Source organism: Cucumis sativus, chromosome 6 (genome assembly GCF_000004075.3).
Source record: "Cucumis sativus cultivar 9930 chromosome 6, Cucumber_9930_V3, whole genome shotgun sequence".
Classification (NCBI taxonomy): domain Eukaryota; kingdom Viridiplantae; phylum Streptophyta; class Magnoliopsida; order Cucurbitales; family Cucurbitaceae; genus Cucumis; species Cucumis sativus.
The window spans coordinates 25,640,896-25,657,237 of record NC_026660.2 but is presented as its reverse complement, the minus strand read 5'-3'; the positions used below and the strand labels follow the sequence as shown (position 1 = coordinate 25,657,237).

General features: G+C 32.9%; 2 protein-coding genes across 3 annotated transcripts; one reads left to right on the top strand and one right to left on the bottom strand.

Annotated features, from left to right (window-relative positions):
* Window positions 1–4,355: 4,355 nt before the first annotated feature.
* Window positions 4,356–9,550, top strand: LOC101213034 (small RNA degrading nuclease 1). Its single transcript, XM_004141853.3, has 13 exons — window positions 4,356–4,529; window positions 4,753–4,935; window positions 5,055–5,144; window positions 5,602–5,670; window positions 5,843–5,983; window positions 6,141–6,257; window positions 6,339–6,411; window positions 7,112–7,212; window positions 7,361–7,495; window positions 7,585–7,692; window positions 8,186–8,293; window positions 8,541–8,950; window positions 9,046–9,550. Exons 1-13 carry the CDS (start codon window positions 4,497–4,499, stop codon window positions 9,050–9,052), a joined length of 1,575 nt encoding a protein of 524 aa, XP_004141901.1. The 5' UTR covers window positions 4,356–4,496; the 3' UTR covers window positions 9,053–9,550.
* Window positions 9,551–9,702: 152 nt separating this feature from the next.
* On the bottom strand, window positions 9,703–14,745 carry LOC101213277 (phosphatidylinositol 3,4,5-trisphosphate 3-phosphatase and protein-tyrosine-phosphatase PTEN2A). 2 transcript variants are annotated; one of them, XM_031887074.1, is made up of 14 exons: window positions 14,413–14,724; window positions 14,161–14,231; window positions 13,371–13,936; window positions 12,991–13,092; window positions 12,825–12,881; window positions 12,572–12,637; window positions 11,989–12,165; window positions 11,809–11,895; window positions 11,653–11,717; window positions 11,504–11,580; window positions 10,992–11,038; window positions 10,766–10,896; window positions 10,606–10,675; window positions 9,703–10,506 (listed from the first exon to the last, which is right to left on the bottom strand). In XM_031887074.1, the coding sequence occupies exons 3-14, from the start codon at window positions 13,785–13,787 to the stop codon at window positions 9,979–9,981; spliced, it is 1,824 nt and encodes a 607-aa protein (XP_031742934.1). In that variant the 5' UTR covers window positions 13,788–13,936; window positions 14,161–14,231; window positions 14,413–14,724; the 3' UTR covers window positions 9,703–9,978. The 2 variants fall into 2 exon arrangements, with proteins under 2 accessions (XP_031742934.1, XP_004141902.1); XM_004141854.3 differs by lacking the exon at window positions 14,161–14,231 and having other exon boundaries at window positions 14,413–14,745.
* Between the last annotated feature and the right edge of the window lie 1,597 nt (window positions 14,746–16,342).

Below are 16,342 nucleotides of genomic sequence, written 5' to 3'. Positions count from 1 at the left end.
AAAAGGCATGCAAGACAGGGAACATGGTTGTGAACTTAAAAATTATTTTGAGAAATGTGGAGATTTATCACAAAGCTAACAGTGTCAGAAATTAATAAGACTGTAATGTCTTAAAATCAATCATAGGTGTTTTATTTTTTTCATCGTTTATGATGGTGTTTTGATTGTGTCAATACCTTGGACAACAAGGTCGTCTCTCTCTTTACTGCAAAACTACGTAAGTTTACAAAAATAAATAAATAAACCTCCAAATTCTAACTATATAAAATGCTACAACTTTTAAGTGAATAGTATGAAAAGAAAATGGATTAACATGTAAAACCAACCATGATAGAATAAGTTTTTTGAAAGAACGTTAAATGTTACTCCAAATAATCTTTGAATGTTAGGGAATGTTACACAAGTTTGAAGATTGTGAAGAAAATTTTGGAAATAAAACAAACTCCATTATAAATTAACATAATTTTTTTTTGAATAAAAGAAAATAATTTAACATAAAATAGTATTTAATTGGCAGGAATGATGGAAGATGGGAATTGAGAAAGAAGAGCAAGAAAACAAAAGAGGCAAAGATAGTGTGGGGCAATGAAAATATATGGGTAAGAAATAGAAGGAAAAATAAGAAGAAATGGGGGAGGTTTTAGGGGAAATGTTTGAATGTAATTGTAAAGGATGGATAGCGAATCAGAGTTGGATTTTAGCTTGCGACCCACCAGTCCGGGTGAGTATCCTATATGGCCACAACCATGAGAGACACGTAGGTGGAACAAGGAACTCCACAGCCATAAGACACATAGATAAAAGAAGGAACCTCACCTAGTATGTTTAGATACAAACGATTTTCAATTTTAGAATTGTCTAAAAACTTTATTGATAGAAATTATAATAATTTGTGTTCGTCCCGTGCATATTATTTTACATTTAATACTTTGTCAACTATATAAATTATTTCATAATTACGCATATCTTAAATGATTGAAATATATATCCACTCAAAAGAAAACAAATTTAATTTGGACTCTTTATTTCCTATAGTTCAACTCAATTTTAACCGTGCAATCTTGCTAGTATTTATTTAGTTTCACCCATCTTATTTTTTAAGCAATTGCGCTTATATTCATCACCGTAGGAATTGGGTTCAAGCTTTCCCCAACCCCTTCTCATCAATGGACTCCCGACGTATACGAAGGAGTGCGGTTTGTTCGATAAATTTCTACCTCTCTATTTATCCCTGAGATGTTTGGATTTTTCAAAACTTCATGGACATGCAGAAGAGATAATTCATGGGTAGAGCCAAAGAGGGTGACCTGTACAAGTTAACAATAACATTGATGAAATAAAAGAAGGAGCTCCGGTGTATAGAGAGGACCTCACCGTTTAAGAAGTAACCCACTATTTCTTTATCCATTTCTATTTTGATTTATTTACTCTATGTTTGTTTTGAGAAATAAAAGAAAGGAAAAAAGACACAATTTTGTCCATTACTATTTGATTTACCTCTTTCAAAATCTGAGTACGAGTTTAACTAAAAAAGTAATTTTGTTTGATTTGCTATATACTCAGAGTGTTTCTACGAATGTTAAATTATTATGTAATAAACTATATTTTTTTAAACATTATGAGTTGGTAACGTCATAAGCTAGGGTCAAAATTAAAGTTAAAGGTGAGTCACAATAGTATCACCTAAGTTCTGTAGCACTAACGTTCATCAAATATGATAATCTAAAAGTGAAACACAATCAAATCAGATATTAGGGATGATTAATAAAGTTAGTTATCAAAGTGATAAGCAAAATTAGTCACAGTGTTTTAACCACTAAACTGTAAATGGTCCAACATTAGAAAAATAAAAATTTAAAAACTTTATAGAACCATTTTGTCTAGCCAATTACTATATCTTAGTATTCCAATTTGTTAATTTTACCAAAATGATACAAGCGAGGAGAGATTGCACTGACGACATAATAAAAATATAATGGTAAAAAGTAAAAATAATGAAAAATAGAATTTAATTGAAAACTGTTAAAATGAAACGTGTTTAATATTATAATTTAAACTAAAAATAGTTGATCTAAATGTGAGACATTGCATTACAATTTCATAAGGGATGTCAAAAAACGGATTGAAGATTAGTCATAGTTTGTTTGGTGAAGCATTGAGGGGGGAATAGAAGTAGTTTGCGAAGGTAGGATGTAAAGTTACACAATCATAATCTTAAACCCACCAAAATACGTAGAATAATAAAGAACGTCATTGGAAAGTAGAAGGTAGTAGATGTAGTGTAGTTTGAGTAACGTAAAAAGAAAAAGATTAAATAAGGTGAAAGTGATTTTAAATTAAAAGCAGGAGAAGAAAAGGGATAATGAAAAACTAATAAGGGACAATGATAGTTAAGGGAAGAGATACGGTTCTTCTTCGATAGAGAAAGCAAAATAATAATAATAAAAATGTGAATAATAAATGTGGCGTCTTGTCGGCTGAACTCAGACGGCGTACGGCTTTCTCTGATGTCTGTCTCTACCTCTCCCCCTCAACCTCTAATCCTCTCCCCTACTATACACCCTACCTCTCTGTACCTTCCCCAAAAAAATATATGAAATTAATTTTCTTACCCTCCCCATTAAATACTCTTTGCTGTCACCTCATACCAAAAGCGACCAAGTGCCCGAATTAACCATTCTCCTCCCCCAATGTTTACCTTATATGTATCACCTTTTTCTTTTTTCTTTTCTTTTTAATCAATTCTATATATTTTTCATCTTCTTCTTATGGTTTCAAAAACTAACGTTATATCATTTATACCATCCATATATATTGTTTACGAGGTTATATCCATTTATAATAATTAAATGTTAGTTTCTAAAACTACCCACTCTAAATTCTACCATCTTCCAAATTATACTCATCAAATTTATAATAAACTATACACCACTCAAAACACCGATGTTGTTTCGATTATTGATATTTTTTATCTAATATTTAAATATTTATGCATTTTATATATTATTTTGCAAAGTTTTTGTTATTATTTAGTCAATTTTTTACTTATAAAAGTTAATATAGAGGTACTTAACTAAATAGTAAAAAAACTTATAATAATAGAATTCATGTATTACATTTCCTAAATAATAAAAATAACAAATTTAAAATTTAAAAGCGAAGAGTCATCTAATAGTTTTTTTTATGTATCTAATTACTTGTCCTATTTATTATATTTGTAGTATGAAAAAAAAAGTTATGAATTAGATATTTAAAAAAATATAAAAATTAAAAGGGGAACCAAACTCGAAATATGGAGACAAATGTACTTTAACCCAATGCACATAAGTCTTTTGTTTATGGGAAATTGTGGGCCGATTTCGAAACCTCAAAACTTCGAAATTGGGTCAATCAATGGACGTCCACGCGTTTTGTTTGTGCAAAATGGGCCAAGTATAGATGGCCTTATCAATTATAGGGTTGGATTTTTTTTTTCCTTTTAGAAAAATAAAATAAAACAATCTTATAGCTTTGATTAAAATAACAAATAAAAAGTTGTATTGAAATCAACTCAAACCAATCTAGAACAACTCACAAATTAATAAATAAAACTAGTTGGTATCATTTTTGTGTTCTATATTAAATAATATTTTGTGTTCTATATTAAATAATATCGTGAGAATAAATATTCGATTATTTGACTTAAGTAATTGAACTACGATTAAATCATTTATTCAATTACTTATTAAACTTAGAGTATCACAATATCTATTTTAGAGATTTAGCCATAATCATTATTTATTTTATTTTAACAAGAATGGTTCATAAACCTGCTATAATCATTCAAAATGGGAGTTCATATGTTTTGAATCTATAGACAAAGTAATTAATTTACAATTAGCTTTCATATTTAAAAACATAAAATTTTAAATATTTTGTTCAACTTAAAACAAGATTCATTTTTTATAATAAACTTGTAAAATTGTATAGGATAAATTAAAATGAAAACAAGAAATTATAAACTGAATCGAAATCTCCTAAAATCAGAGGGTTCCATTTAAAATTTTGAGAAGTTAAGAAATATTAAATGAAAACTAAACACAGAATTTATAATAATTTCAAAAAAAATTATTAAATTTATAATAATAAAATTTATATCATCTAACATTTTTTAAGCGGTAAAAATAGCAAATTTAAAAGTATATTATTATCGGATATTATATTTATCAAATTTGGATTATGAAGAAGAAGTTACTACCTATTTGTTTTTTATCTAATGCAATTTTTATATAAAATAACTTAATTTTTTTTTCTTTTTATAGAAAAATAATCATATTTAGGTTTACGTTTACTCAACCCGAAAACCCGACCCTAATTCCGGTTACTTCTTCGTTCTCAACAGATTTTCTCGCAGTCATACACAAACTCCGCAGCGGGAAAGCAGCCACTTTTCCAATCCTCGCTTCTCTAATCTTTTCTCAGTTCCACTCCTACTTAGAATTCCGGCGGTCTTTCCAATGGAGGACAAGATCGCTACAGCAGAGAAGAAGGTACTCTCCCTGTTTTTGAAACTATCTTTATCGTATTTATGTCGTTACTCGATTGGTTCGCCAAGTGTATGCTTAGTATTTTGTTGCTTTTAGACACGGAATCCGTCAAAATGTTAGACGGTCTTGGTGCTTCTGTTGGTTGAACAAAACAATCTAAGAAATATTAGTGGAAGCGGTTTAAATTTGTATGTAAAGCTTTTTGCCCCATCGTCTTTCTTTGTAGGTGCTTGTTGAGATGGTGCGGTTGACCCAAAAGCGAGGAATGACAGGTAGTGAAGGAGACTGGAAGGAGTTTCTTAATAGTCGTGACCCTAAGTTCGGGGCTAGCATGAGCGACCCATCTAAGAGGCCCAATGATTTGTTGATTGCTTTTCTCAAGACATTTGATAAAGAGGAGGATTTGATGGTAATGAGTCATTGTCTCTCTGTCTACCACAAAGGCCATTGGGAATTTGTGTTATCTTCTCGTTGTGATTCACTAAACTAAGAGTGACATAAATCACGTGAATGTTTTTTCTTCATCAGTTTTTGGATAAAGTATTCCAGTGTAACGAGAAGCGCAATTTTGTGAAGCAAGTATCGCAGATAACTCCAGAAAATGAATCACCCGAGCAGGTGAGATTATTAATTTTTTTTTTTGGTGGAGGGTCAATATTGCAGTGACGATTTTTTCTAACTTTGTTACTTTTATCTGCCCATTGCAATCTTTTTTCTGAAATTAGTTAACTTGTTTCTCCATTGCATGACTTCCTTTGAATGTTTTACTTATCAGCTATTTTTCTTTTCCTAACCATGCTACTTTTACCATGCACAAAATTTGTGGTTGATGATTTTAGAGCTTGAGCTCTTTCAGATGTATAAATGAAACCATAATCTGTTTGTCTCGGATGATTGTTGAGCTTATTGATTGCATTTGATCTGATTATTCCAGTAATAATTATGCAAACCGATTGCTTCCTCACTACCATCACCTTATCCTAGTTAATTTCAACTTTGTATCTGTCTGTTTTCCATTCTTTAATATCCTTTTTTTATTCTCTGGCATTTTTAACCAATGTTTGTGGCATTGCAGAAGCTGGTTCGACTTACACTTGAACACCCTCAGTACCCATTGGAATATTCATTCCCGTCATATGATAAGGTAGAGGATGTCAACTTCTGCTGTTGTTTTGATTTTTCCGTGTTTCTTTTTTCTTGTTTTGTTAATAGACTCCAAAAAAATTTCCATTTTGATATGCGATGTTTTATATTTTGACCAAGTGGTTGGCTATTTTTCTGTGAATTTGTGTTGACTTGTGGGTTTGATTTTGAAGGAATGGGTTGTTACAAAATTCAGCCAAAAGTCTAAAGGGCCGAATTCAAATTTGATCTATGCCATCGACTGTGAGATGGTTCTCTGTGAAGATGGAACTGAGAACTTGGTGAGGGTTTGCATGGTGGATCGTGACTTACAAGTATGTTCTTGACCTCTATGTCTTCTTATAGCTTCTATTTACATCTCCCTTTACACATACACGTATGTTGAAAAACAATGGTTCCATCAGTATACCAATTTATATATGATGTCATAGCTTTTCTCAGACCTTTTACGAGTCCCCATCTAACCTGCAGGTGAAAATTGATGAACTTGTGAAACCTAGAAAAGCTATTAAGGACTATAGAACTGATATAACTGGAATTTCTCCTGGGGATTTGGATGGAGTTTCTTGTTCTTTGGCTGATGTACAGGTAATTGTAGTTTATTTCTTATGTGGATGGTTTACTCTTCCTTCAACATACACGATCGGATATTCTTTGTTCAAATTGCAGAAATCCATTACAAAATTCCTTTCACATGGAAGAACTATTTTGGTAGGCCACAGTCTGAACAATGATCTGCAAGGTAATCTAATAATGATATCCTTATTGGTTTTCCCTCAAATTTGTCGTGGGCCATATTTTTATTTTCTGTTTCATCAAAGTTCACGTTTCATGTTTTTTAATCAACTTCTTAATTCGCGTAAACATGTTAATTTATTTATTAATTGAATATTCTGATGTAAACTATATTCTATTAATTGTACTATAGTTATGTCTTGTTCAATTTAGTGGAAGATGTCTACGAAATGTAATTTAGTTTCGTAATACTTACCCAACTCAAACTTGGTTGCCTTACTATATTTTATTATATGGATGACTGGCCGCCTTAGTATAAGGATACTATCTCAAGTTTTTCATGTCATCATTCTTTTAATGTTTATTGACAGTAAAAAGCTTAATGTATAAAGGGAAAAAAAAGAATTTTTACAAGATTAGGATAACGTAAATCAGTGACAAAATTGTACATTTTTAACCCTCATCCTTTTCTTTTTCCTTTTTTGCCTGGTAGAAAGTTATTTATACCAAAAAGTAAGATTTTTACATAAAATTTAATGATGTAAAATTGAATTACCATTTTATTTTATATGTAAAATTTGTAAATTTATTCACATTCAATTTTATATAAAAATATTAAAAGATCACATGGATATGATAAAATATACGATAACTAAAGGAAGTCCATATGACATTTTTTTATCCCCTTTGTTCTTTTATTGCTTCAGCACTGAAATTAGATCACTCGAGGGTGATTGACACTTCATTTATCTTCAAGTATTCCAATGGTTCTATCTATAGAAGGCCTTCTTTGAGTAAGCTGTGTAAGGTATGTTTAAGATACACGCTTGCTATAGTTCATGCTATTTCACTCATGGACAGAGTAGCTTCTTCTTCCTGCGAGGGCTTTTACTTGCCCAACTGCAGAGCATTTGTCTTATAGATGCCCGTCTTCTTCTTTTTTGACCTTTTGACAGTCTGTCTTGGGCTATGACCTTCGGAAGGAGGGTGCTCCTCATAATTGTCTGGATGATGCTCAGGCTGCCATGAAACTTGTTCTTGCGAAACTGGAGAGCAAAGCTGATGATGGAATTGCTATAGTTGATGAGGATGTAAGAACAGAGATTTTCCAATATAATCACAGTAGAGTATATGCTGTACGTGCTCATATATCAATATTGATTTTCTATAAATATTGCAGACACCTCAAGTTGGTATGGAGAAGCTACTACTTCATCGCATACCGATTAATGTACCAAGTGAAGCATTGGCTAAGGCTATTCATGGTGACTTTACCATTGAACTTAAGGTTGGCTTTGTTCTGTTCCATTTCAATATACAATCCGTGGATATGCTTTAAATTAATATTTTTGTGATAATCTCCACGACATATACATAGTCAATAATTCTGATGTAATTTGTAAGATGAATACCATGAAAATATAATGCACGTGGATTAATGTACAGGTTTAGGATCCTGTACACATTTGTTGACTGCTTATTGAATGGATTTGTTGTGGATTAAGAAAGTGAAATGGCTAGGGTCGGATTGCCATCGGAAACTATTACCTAACGGCTGGTCGGATTAGCACTTGACAGATTAACTCTTTTTAAGATAAACTTTACTAGTAACTGGACCGAACAGTTTAACTAGTAAAGCGTAGTGTTTTTGGTTTCACAATTCTGTAATAGTCTAGCTACTATAGTTTAAACAAGTTATCCATTATGCAATGCCTATATTCTTCTCCACCTACGACCTTTTGCCAATGAGTTTTATTTTTTGACGATTGATTTTCCAACAGCCACCTAAGAAAGGTCAAGGGGGGGATATATACTCTGCACTTGCCATTTTCCAGAATCCCAAGGAGGCACTGCAAGCATTTGAAGAGGTTGAAGGTAACGCATATGAGGTAATATTGAATACACATTCTCCATTTTTTGTGAGAAGTTATTTATTTTCTTCATTAGTAATGCTGTCTGTATTCCCATATAATACTGACACATTTCTCTCAATACTATGCCATTCCCTCACCAAATTAGTTAGTCATATTTCAATACTGGGTAATCGATTGTCCTTGGGAGAATTTTAGGATAGTTGTTAGTTACTTTCCTGCTTGGTTTTACTGATTAAATTCTCCAATCCTGCAATTCAATCAGGACTCATCTGGACGACCTCAAAAGCTCATCAGATTTCAACATTCAGGATCCATTGTCAGTATCTATGTTCGGAAAATGGGACAAAAGGACTTTATGGACAACTTCTCATCTAAGAAGAGAGATCTGGAGGTGATTGAAAACATAGTCATGTCCAAAAAGCAGAAGACTGCAAATAAAATGGAAATTGAGACAATTTCAAACTCGAGTAGATGCTGCAACCATGTGGAGGAGGTTGAAAGATTGAAGCAAGAATTGAAACAAAAGGAGGACTCGAATCACTGTTGTGATCACTTGAATGAGGTTGAGAGCCTGAAGGAAGAATTGAGAAGGAAGGATTATGAACTTAGTATCCTGCGTAAAGCTATCACCATTGTGAAGAAGGATAGCAAAAAGAGAAAAGGAAAGAAAAGGTAAATTTTGCTCTTGATCGATTACCTTTGCCAACTAATCACCTTGAATCCGCTCTTATTCCTTTCTTTTTTCATTTTTTTTTTCAATTTGGAAGGCACTAGTGGCCTTGGTGAATTGCAGTGAAATTTGAAAGGGTTTATGGCGAGACTATCAAGACATCCACAAACAATTCCATCATTCTAGTACGCTAAGATTCAATGGGATGATTGACTACGTAGCTGCCAAACCAATTCCCAACCGCCGGACAAATAATCTTACATAATTTATGCAAAGACTCGGTTTAGCTGTTGTAGATTATTGTACCAATCTCGCAGGGGTAAGAGAAAAAGGGGTTCGACTTCCTGGTCTTATTGATGAAGAATGGTGTCGTGTATGGTTTCCCCCAACTGCTTCAATAGGAGTTTTTTCTTAGATTATTATACCAATCTCGAATGAGAGCTTATTTTTGTTTTGCTTTGTGCACCAAGTTCATTCATTTTTCATTGTTTCTTTTTACGTCTCGGTTGTCTAATTTCTGCTAAAAATATACATTTTTATTGAGACACTTTCTCAGTTTTGAATTGTATAAGAGAAAAGCCAATGTTCGAAAGGATTGAGAAGATTTCCAATGTCATATTTACGTACATTAATCAATTTAATTAGATGAACTCATTTCCCATTCTATTTTGGCAACAAAGTCTTCAATTATGATATTGGTGAAGACGCTAAATGAAAGGATAGATGAGCGACTTCTCATGCAAAAAAAAAAATCTTACTTCAACGAGCAATTGATAAAATTTTGCAACCCTTTTTGAATTTGGACAAACTATAAAACTAGCTTCGGATATTCTTCTGAAAAGAGATTCGAATTATGCAGTACATTGATGTACTCTCTACCATAAGACCGGGCGGTTTAAATGATGGGATTGTATCATTCTAACGGAAAGACAACCAATTGACAGCCGATATTACCTTACTTCGAATATCAACTTCTGGTGGCACAACCTTTCCAGTATAAATGATTCTAAGCAGCCGTACAGCCCATGCTTCATTCACTATCAAAGTCTTCTTCATCCCCAAACGTGAAAACTGACGCATCAGCAGCTATTGCCTTGAAATCACTTGCTCTTACTGAATCCAAATTTGGGATCTCAAGGCCTGATGGTTGTATCACGGCAGGTCCTTTTGAAGCATTAGGTTGTGAGTTTTTCTCATTTCCGAAGGATAAATGACTAGTTTCATGAGCTAAACTCCCAATTCTTTCAGAGGAAATTGTTGTTGATGAATGGTCAGCTTTTGAATTTCCATTTCCATTTCCAGAAGTTGATCGAGTTAGACTGGTTTTTATGTCACCATTTTCTTCGTCACTATCAGAGAATACATTGTCATCGTTTTCTTCACCTTCGGACATTTTGTTTGAGTTGGATTGTCCTGCTTCATGATCCGAGGCTCGATTGTGAATAGAGCGACGATCGGATCCTTTGCCAGCTGAATCAGTTTTCAATCGTGCTGGCAAAGAACCATCATAGTCTATCATCACAACTTCGACTTGAAATCCAGGAGTTGGGAGTTTTCTCTATAAATGCAAAAGCAAAGGGTTTATAATTCGGCAATGGATTATGTTTGAAGATACTATTAAACGGTGTCGAAGTACTTGAAGCATTGTGGTGATTACCTTATCAAAACCATCAAGATCCGTGTCACTTAATAAAACTTTGTTTTCGGTCATTGTTGTGTTTAACCAACTGGAAAAAGTAAATCGGAAAACAATGTTAAAAGACCTTCCCAATAATAATTAATAAACAAGATTGGAAATGCCAAGGAAATTAACTAACCAGTAAAAATCCCCATGCCGTTCATGAAAATGAATCTTGAAGTCCCCTGACAACTCTGTCAAACCAGGCTCACCTGGCAGTGCAAAGACCACAAATCCTTTCCTTGGTGCCCTAATCCAGAAATCTTCTGGCTGCAGCATAAGTCGAGAGGTCGAATTAGAGACGTAAATCATCCTAAGATGTTATAGTGGAACTAAACCAGAGGTTTGAACTTAAAAAACTTCACCATTAAATCCTTTGTCTTCTGATGCTTTTTTGTTGAGAACAAAATCTCTGTTGATTATCGAAAAACTTTGGTAAGCATCACACACACGCAAATGTATATGTATCATATATTATCTTTGAAATCCATAGCCATTGAAACATAAAAGGTATTGTTGAAGCAACATAGCTTGCCAGCTTGGCCTTAATAAAGCAATCGGAGAAAGAAAAAAGAGAATTATAAACATGCATTGAACCGATATACAAACTATCCCTCACATCTCTACAAAAACCGGAGGCTATATTCAAAATAAAAAAAAATTGCAGGTTAATGAAATGACATATTCTAGTGAGAGATATGTTCATTAAAGTCCAAATTCCTTCATTTTTACACGACCCTCGACCATAAGGCAGAAATTGAAAAAGACCGAGAAAAATAGCCTTGCCAAGAAGTCAACTGGAGTAGGTCAGCTAATATTGTATGATCATACAAAAAGATTTATAGGATAAGGAAAACAGCAGAAATGCACAAAATACCACTGTGATTTGATATTGTAATGGAAGGCCTGACCCAATACGGGCACTTGTGAAGCCGAAAACCTCTCAGCATGCACCTGTAAAATTATAACATTAGTAAACTCTAGGTGGATCATATCTGTGTTCTCGGTGATATATCGACAGCATACCTCCGTCCTGGTGGAGTTTTTCCGTTGAATTGTGTTAAAATGCGCTCAAAATGCTTGACATACCTCTGCATCAAGTAAATAGGTATTAGAATAAAGTAAACTTAACCAAAAAAAGAAAGAAAGAAAGAAAAAGAGGACGGGAATTGAATGGCTAACAATCTGGCTAGGAAGAACCAAAGCCTTCCCATCCACGCATCTTTTCTGATTGTAATAGTCAATTGCTTCTGGTGATGTTTGGAAGAACTGTATTCAGATGGAAACGAAAGATAGTAACAAACAGGCCCAAGATTGAAAATAAATCTACCAACCTTATCAGGAATAGACTATATATCTGACCTTTAGGAATAAAAGGAGGCTGCAAATCATTAGCCCTGTTCTTGCCATACCAGCTTTACAATGAACAACAACCACGTTCTCGATATCCTCCTTCAACCATGTATATGCACTTTGACAAAATGATTTTATGAGATGGATAGGAGGACAATTATGATCATCAAAAGGGAAATGTGCAACCTGAAAATCCAAAATTTGCAGGTCGAAGGAATAATTAATGGGAACAGTTTAGTTGCCCCTTTCTGCCTTGAGAAATAAAATAAGCATCTATCATTTTTTAACAGTCCATTATTCAAAGCTACTCAGAAAATAAGATCTGCAGTAAACATTTGTAACACATAGATAGGTTTGCTATAATACTTTTATTCCACAGACAAGAAATTATTTTGGGTCACAGGATCCTATATGTTCCTCAAACTGAAGTACGTTGGAACAACTGGTTGGTATCAGATAGACAAACAATGCCAAATTCAAGTTTTCAGATCAACCAAAGGAAAAAGAAGTTTATACATTTCTTGTTGTACCATTGATTATTATTGAAATCAGTGAGAATGCTCAATTGAAGACCTGAAATGTGAAAGCTCACCTTCCCCTCAAATAATGAGGCATCATACAAACGCTCTGAACAAAGATTGTAAACTTTGTATTTTCCCTGCAAATAAATAATGATTCAATTTGTGAACACATATTGAATTAATGGGACAAGCGTTTGGGAAGAGAAGATAGCAAGATGTAGAAAGGCATGGTATGTGGTAATGCTGGTCGTAGATCTTCCTTTCCCTAGTCTGCTGCTGTTTGAGATCATAAATTACCAGAAAATAAGTGAAAATAAAATTTACCTTATGATGGGTTTCAAAAAATTTGATCACTTCTTCCATATGATTTCTGTAAAATCCCTAGAAAAAAAATTCCAATCATACGTTTTCAAGATGCAAAGTAATGATCTCATCCACTAAAAACATAAGTGCAAAAAGAACTAAATTTATCTGAATATTTTTCTCTTACCTCAAGGAATCCGAAGAGACCAGAGCTCATGTGACCAGCAGGAAACCCCATAGCAATTATATTTTCAGTGATGTACGTCAAATCCAAATCAAATTCTCCTTCCTGTTTTGGCAATCAAATCTTATTAACGTATTCAGTACATTGAAAAAATAGGAAATTTGGAGAACCGTTTTTTGACTCTTTAGTAAACCATCCAATTAAGAAAAGATAATAAATATTTTTTTTTTTTTCAATTGATTATGGTAAATGGTTCATTTGCATTGGTTTAGAAGTAGTGTAATATTTTATCTTGTAGTCAGTAAGAGAAGAATTATGAAAGTGCATATAATAAATACAACAAGAACAAGAAAATGGAAGAAAATGTAGCATACAAGACCTACCTGATATCTTCGCTTGTTCTGAGAGACCATATGGCGTGCCTTTACTTGCATAGCCTTTACCGCATTCTGAGATGTGTCGACTAAACCTTTTGTTAATGATTCAAATACACCAGATTTCATCCCAGATTTGGTGTCTGCAGCGCCATCACCTTGTACAGAAGACATTGTAGGTATCTGGAATCCAAATCCGCTACTAAAACGAGCAATTGCTGACATCCCAGAATTTCCTGGGTTAGAGTCATCATTTTTTGCTGCTTCAGGTGGTTGTGGATTTCTAAAACTCTTAGCCCAAGATGATATGCCGGACGTAGATAAAATAGATGTCAAATTATCTACTTTACTACTTTGGTTATCAACTGTTGGAGCTGAATTGTTGACTGCAGATTGTGTTGAACTATTAGAAGTTCCATTATCCATCGCGGGCTACTTTAAATGCCGCTTTACTATCCTGGTTGGAACTCGGAACTATGTTGATTTCTAATTCTCAAATAGAAACCATGAGGACGAGACTAGTAGAGATATCCACAATGAAGTTGCAGCTTTTGTAGTTAAGCTTTACACCCAATCTGCAATACATAACTCCCATGAACACACTTGATATCTTTTGCTCGTCCCAGAATGCTAAATTGAGATATAAAAAACAATCGTACAATTCATGATATCATATAAGAAAAAGTGATCAAGATTTCTCATATAACAATTTAATTCTATAGCCCCGTTCTCATTTTCTCGTTATGCAACATCCGCTTAATGCCATTCAAAGGAACCTAGTGAGAGTTCTTGAACATACTCAAAACATCATATCGCTCCAATCATCATTTTCTCTTAACAATCTACGTTTTAACACACCTCTAGTAAAACCTGTCAGTTAAAATAGTCACACGTGCTTATAAGATTCGGGAACAAAGCACTTTAGATCTGCAAGTAAACACCGGAAATTGGCACAACGAAACACAAATCTAATCGCTAGAGTAACAAATCATGCGGTAGAGCATTACGAACGCAAATGTCGAGTTTAAAATGAAAATGCAGGCCAACTTACAGAGACGAATAGAAAACTTGATATCGATCTCATGGAATGAATGATTGGGAAGGAAAGGAAGCAAAGAAGATAGCGCGCCCAGTTAAGATCTCCGCGGAGGTCGTTTCTGGTCACAGTTCGAAAATGGATATTACTACCGGAAGAAGAAGAAGAAGAATGATTAGAATTTTTACAAAATTGGCGATCGATAGGCGAATTCTTCTAATTTCACGTTTGTTTAATCAGTTTGGATGAATGATGTAATTCGATTCCCAACTCAGTTTATTCATCTCTTCATCAAGGAAGATACGACACGTCGTCTTTGGTCAATTCAGGATTTGATTTCGAGACAGGTTGTCGTTGCAAGATGACCGTAATAAATAGAATTTTGGTTAAATTATAAAAAATGCTATAACTTAAAAAAAAAAAAAAACCTTTAAACTACGAATTTCAAATGGTTTAATAATACCCTTACCGTTATTTTAAATAAAAATAGTTAAATTTTATTTACAAAATAGTTTGGACTATGGAAAAGTTTCAAAAATATCATTGGGCATAAAAGAAAGATTAAAAAAAAATTGTTATCACAATCACTGGGTCAACCAAATTTGTTAAATCCAGATAAAAAAACAACTTTAAATTGAAAATATCTCTTACGCTAATATAGTGATGAATTTATTTAGATTTGTTAAGTTTATGTGATTGACAATAATTGTTTTATGGCTTCAAATATCGAAAATATCATTGTATTGCTCTTATTTTGAAAAATGATTAGTTTCTTTAGATTGTTCGTGGTTGATAATCAATTTGTTTTCTAAAGTCATTATCACAATTTGTTTTTTTTAATTGAACCTATAAAATGAGAGTACTATCCTCCTTTCGTTATCATTTTTTTTGCACATTTCATAATTACAAGGATTGAATTTGAGAGTTACTTTTGGTAAAAATAAATATAAAAATAAATTTGAAAGTAAAAATAGTATTTACAGGCTTCATTATATACCTACGTATATATAATTAAAGCTTCAACTTTATCAATTTCCATCTATATGTTATAACTTTTTAATACTTCTCAATCTAAACGTGGATTTATCCGATTATTTCGTGTTGTCTATTGTCACTTTTATACTATTAACAAATTTACAAATGAGTTTGGAAATTATTCTAATTAACTAAGTTAATGTTTGATATGTGAATTATTGTCTAAGTCTAAACTAGGTGATGTTAACAATTTTATTTTTCTTCGATTAATTATTTTTGTGTTTGAAATTGAATTTTGATGAGTTCGTTTTAAATGATAGGAGTTAGAATTTTATATGAAGAGAATGCCAAATTAGGTCAGAAGTGTATACATAAATCCAATTTGATTGTAATTAGATAATGTCATCACGTGTTACTCTCTGAGCTAAGTGAAGAGCGAGCTCCAATTAGAATTGGGAGTAAATGGTTGTATTTGTTAAAAAGGTTAGTTCTAATTTTGTTGTTTGTTTAGAGCAGTTAACAAACCAAGTTTTTCTATAAATATCCCTTTGTATTCTTCTTCATAAATTAATAAGAAAGCACTCCCCACTCCCCCTATAAGAGATTATTAACTGCTTAATCTAGATGCACGAGAGATAATTATCATATAGTTCCTCAAAGAGAGGCCAAAGCCAAATCATGCCCAACGAATAAAGAACGTGCTAATGTGAGTACTTATAAAGTTAAAATTTTATAAGACTTGTTCCATATAAAATTTAATTTCTTAGAGACATTATATTTTTCCCATTCAATAGTTCATTAAAAAACTTAACGTTTAGAGTTTTCTTTTTTTAAATCATATTCAAAGAATGAAGCTTGGTAATATAACCAAGAAATTTTGGAAATAGAGCGAAATCCAATTGGGTACGTGTTACTGCATTATTATCCATGTCATCCACCACATCATTAGTTTGGGACTGTTGGTAGTATC

What these genes read in the sequence shown, in the direction of transcription:
- LOC101213034 (XM_004141853.3), top strand. Translation starts at nt 4,497, where the DNA reads ATGGAGGACAAGATCGCTACAGCAGAGAAGAAG. An exon ending in TCGCTACAGCAGAGAAGAAG is followed by an intron (nt 4,530 to 4,752) that starts GTACTCTCCCTG and finishes CTTTCTTTGTAG; the next exon opens with GTGCTTGTTGAGATGGTGCG. An exon ending in TGGTGGATCGTGACTTACAA is followed by an intron (nt 5,984 to 6,140) that starts GTATGTTCTTGA and finishes TCTAACCTGCAG; the next exon opens with GTGAAAATTGATGAACTTGT.
- LOC101213277 (XM_004141854.3), bottom strand. Translation starts at nt 13,787, where the DNA reads ATGGATAATGGAACTTCTAATAGTTCAACACAATCTGCAGTCAACAAT. An exon ending in GTCTCTTCGGATTCCTTGAG is followed by an intron (nt 12,882 to 12,990) that starts GTAAGAGAAAAA and finishes TTTTTTTTCTAG; the next exon opens with GGATTTTACAGAAATCATAT. An exon ending in AGAAGACAAAGGATTTAATG is followed by an intron (nt 10,897 to 10,991) that starts GTGAAGTTTTTT and finishes CTTATGCTGCAG; the next exon opens with CCAGAAGATTTCTGGATTAG.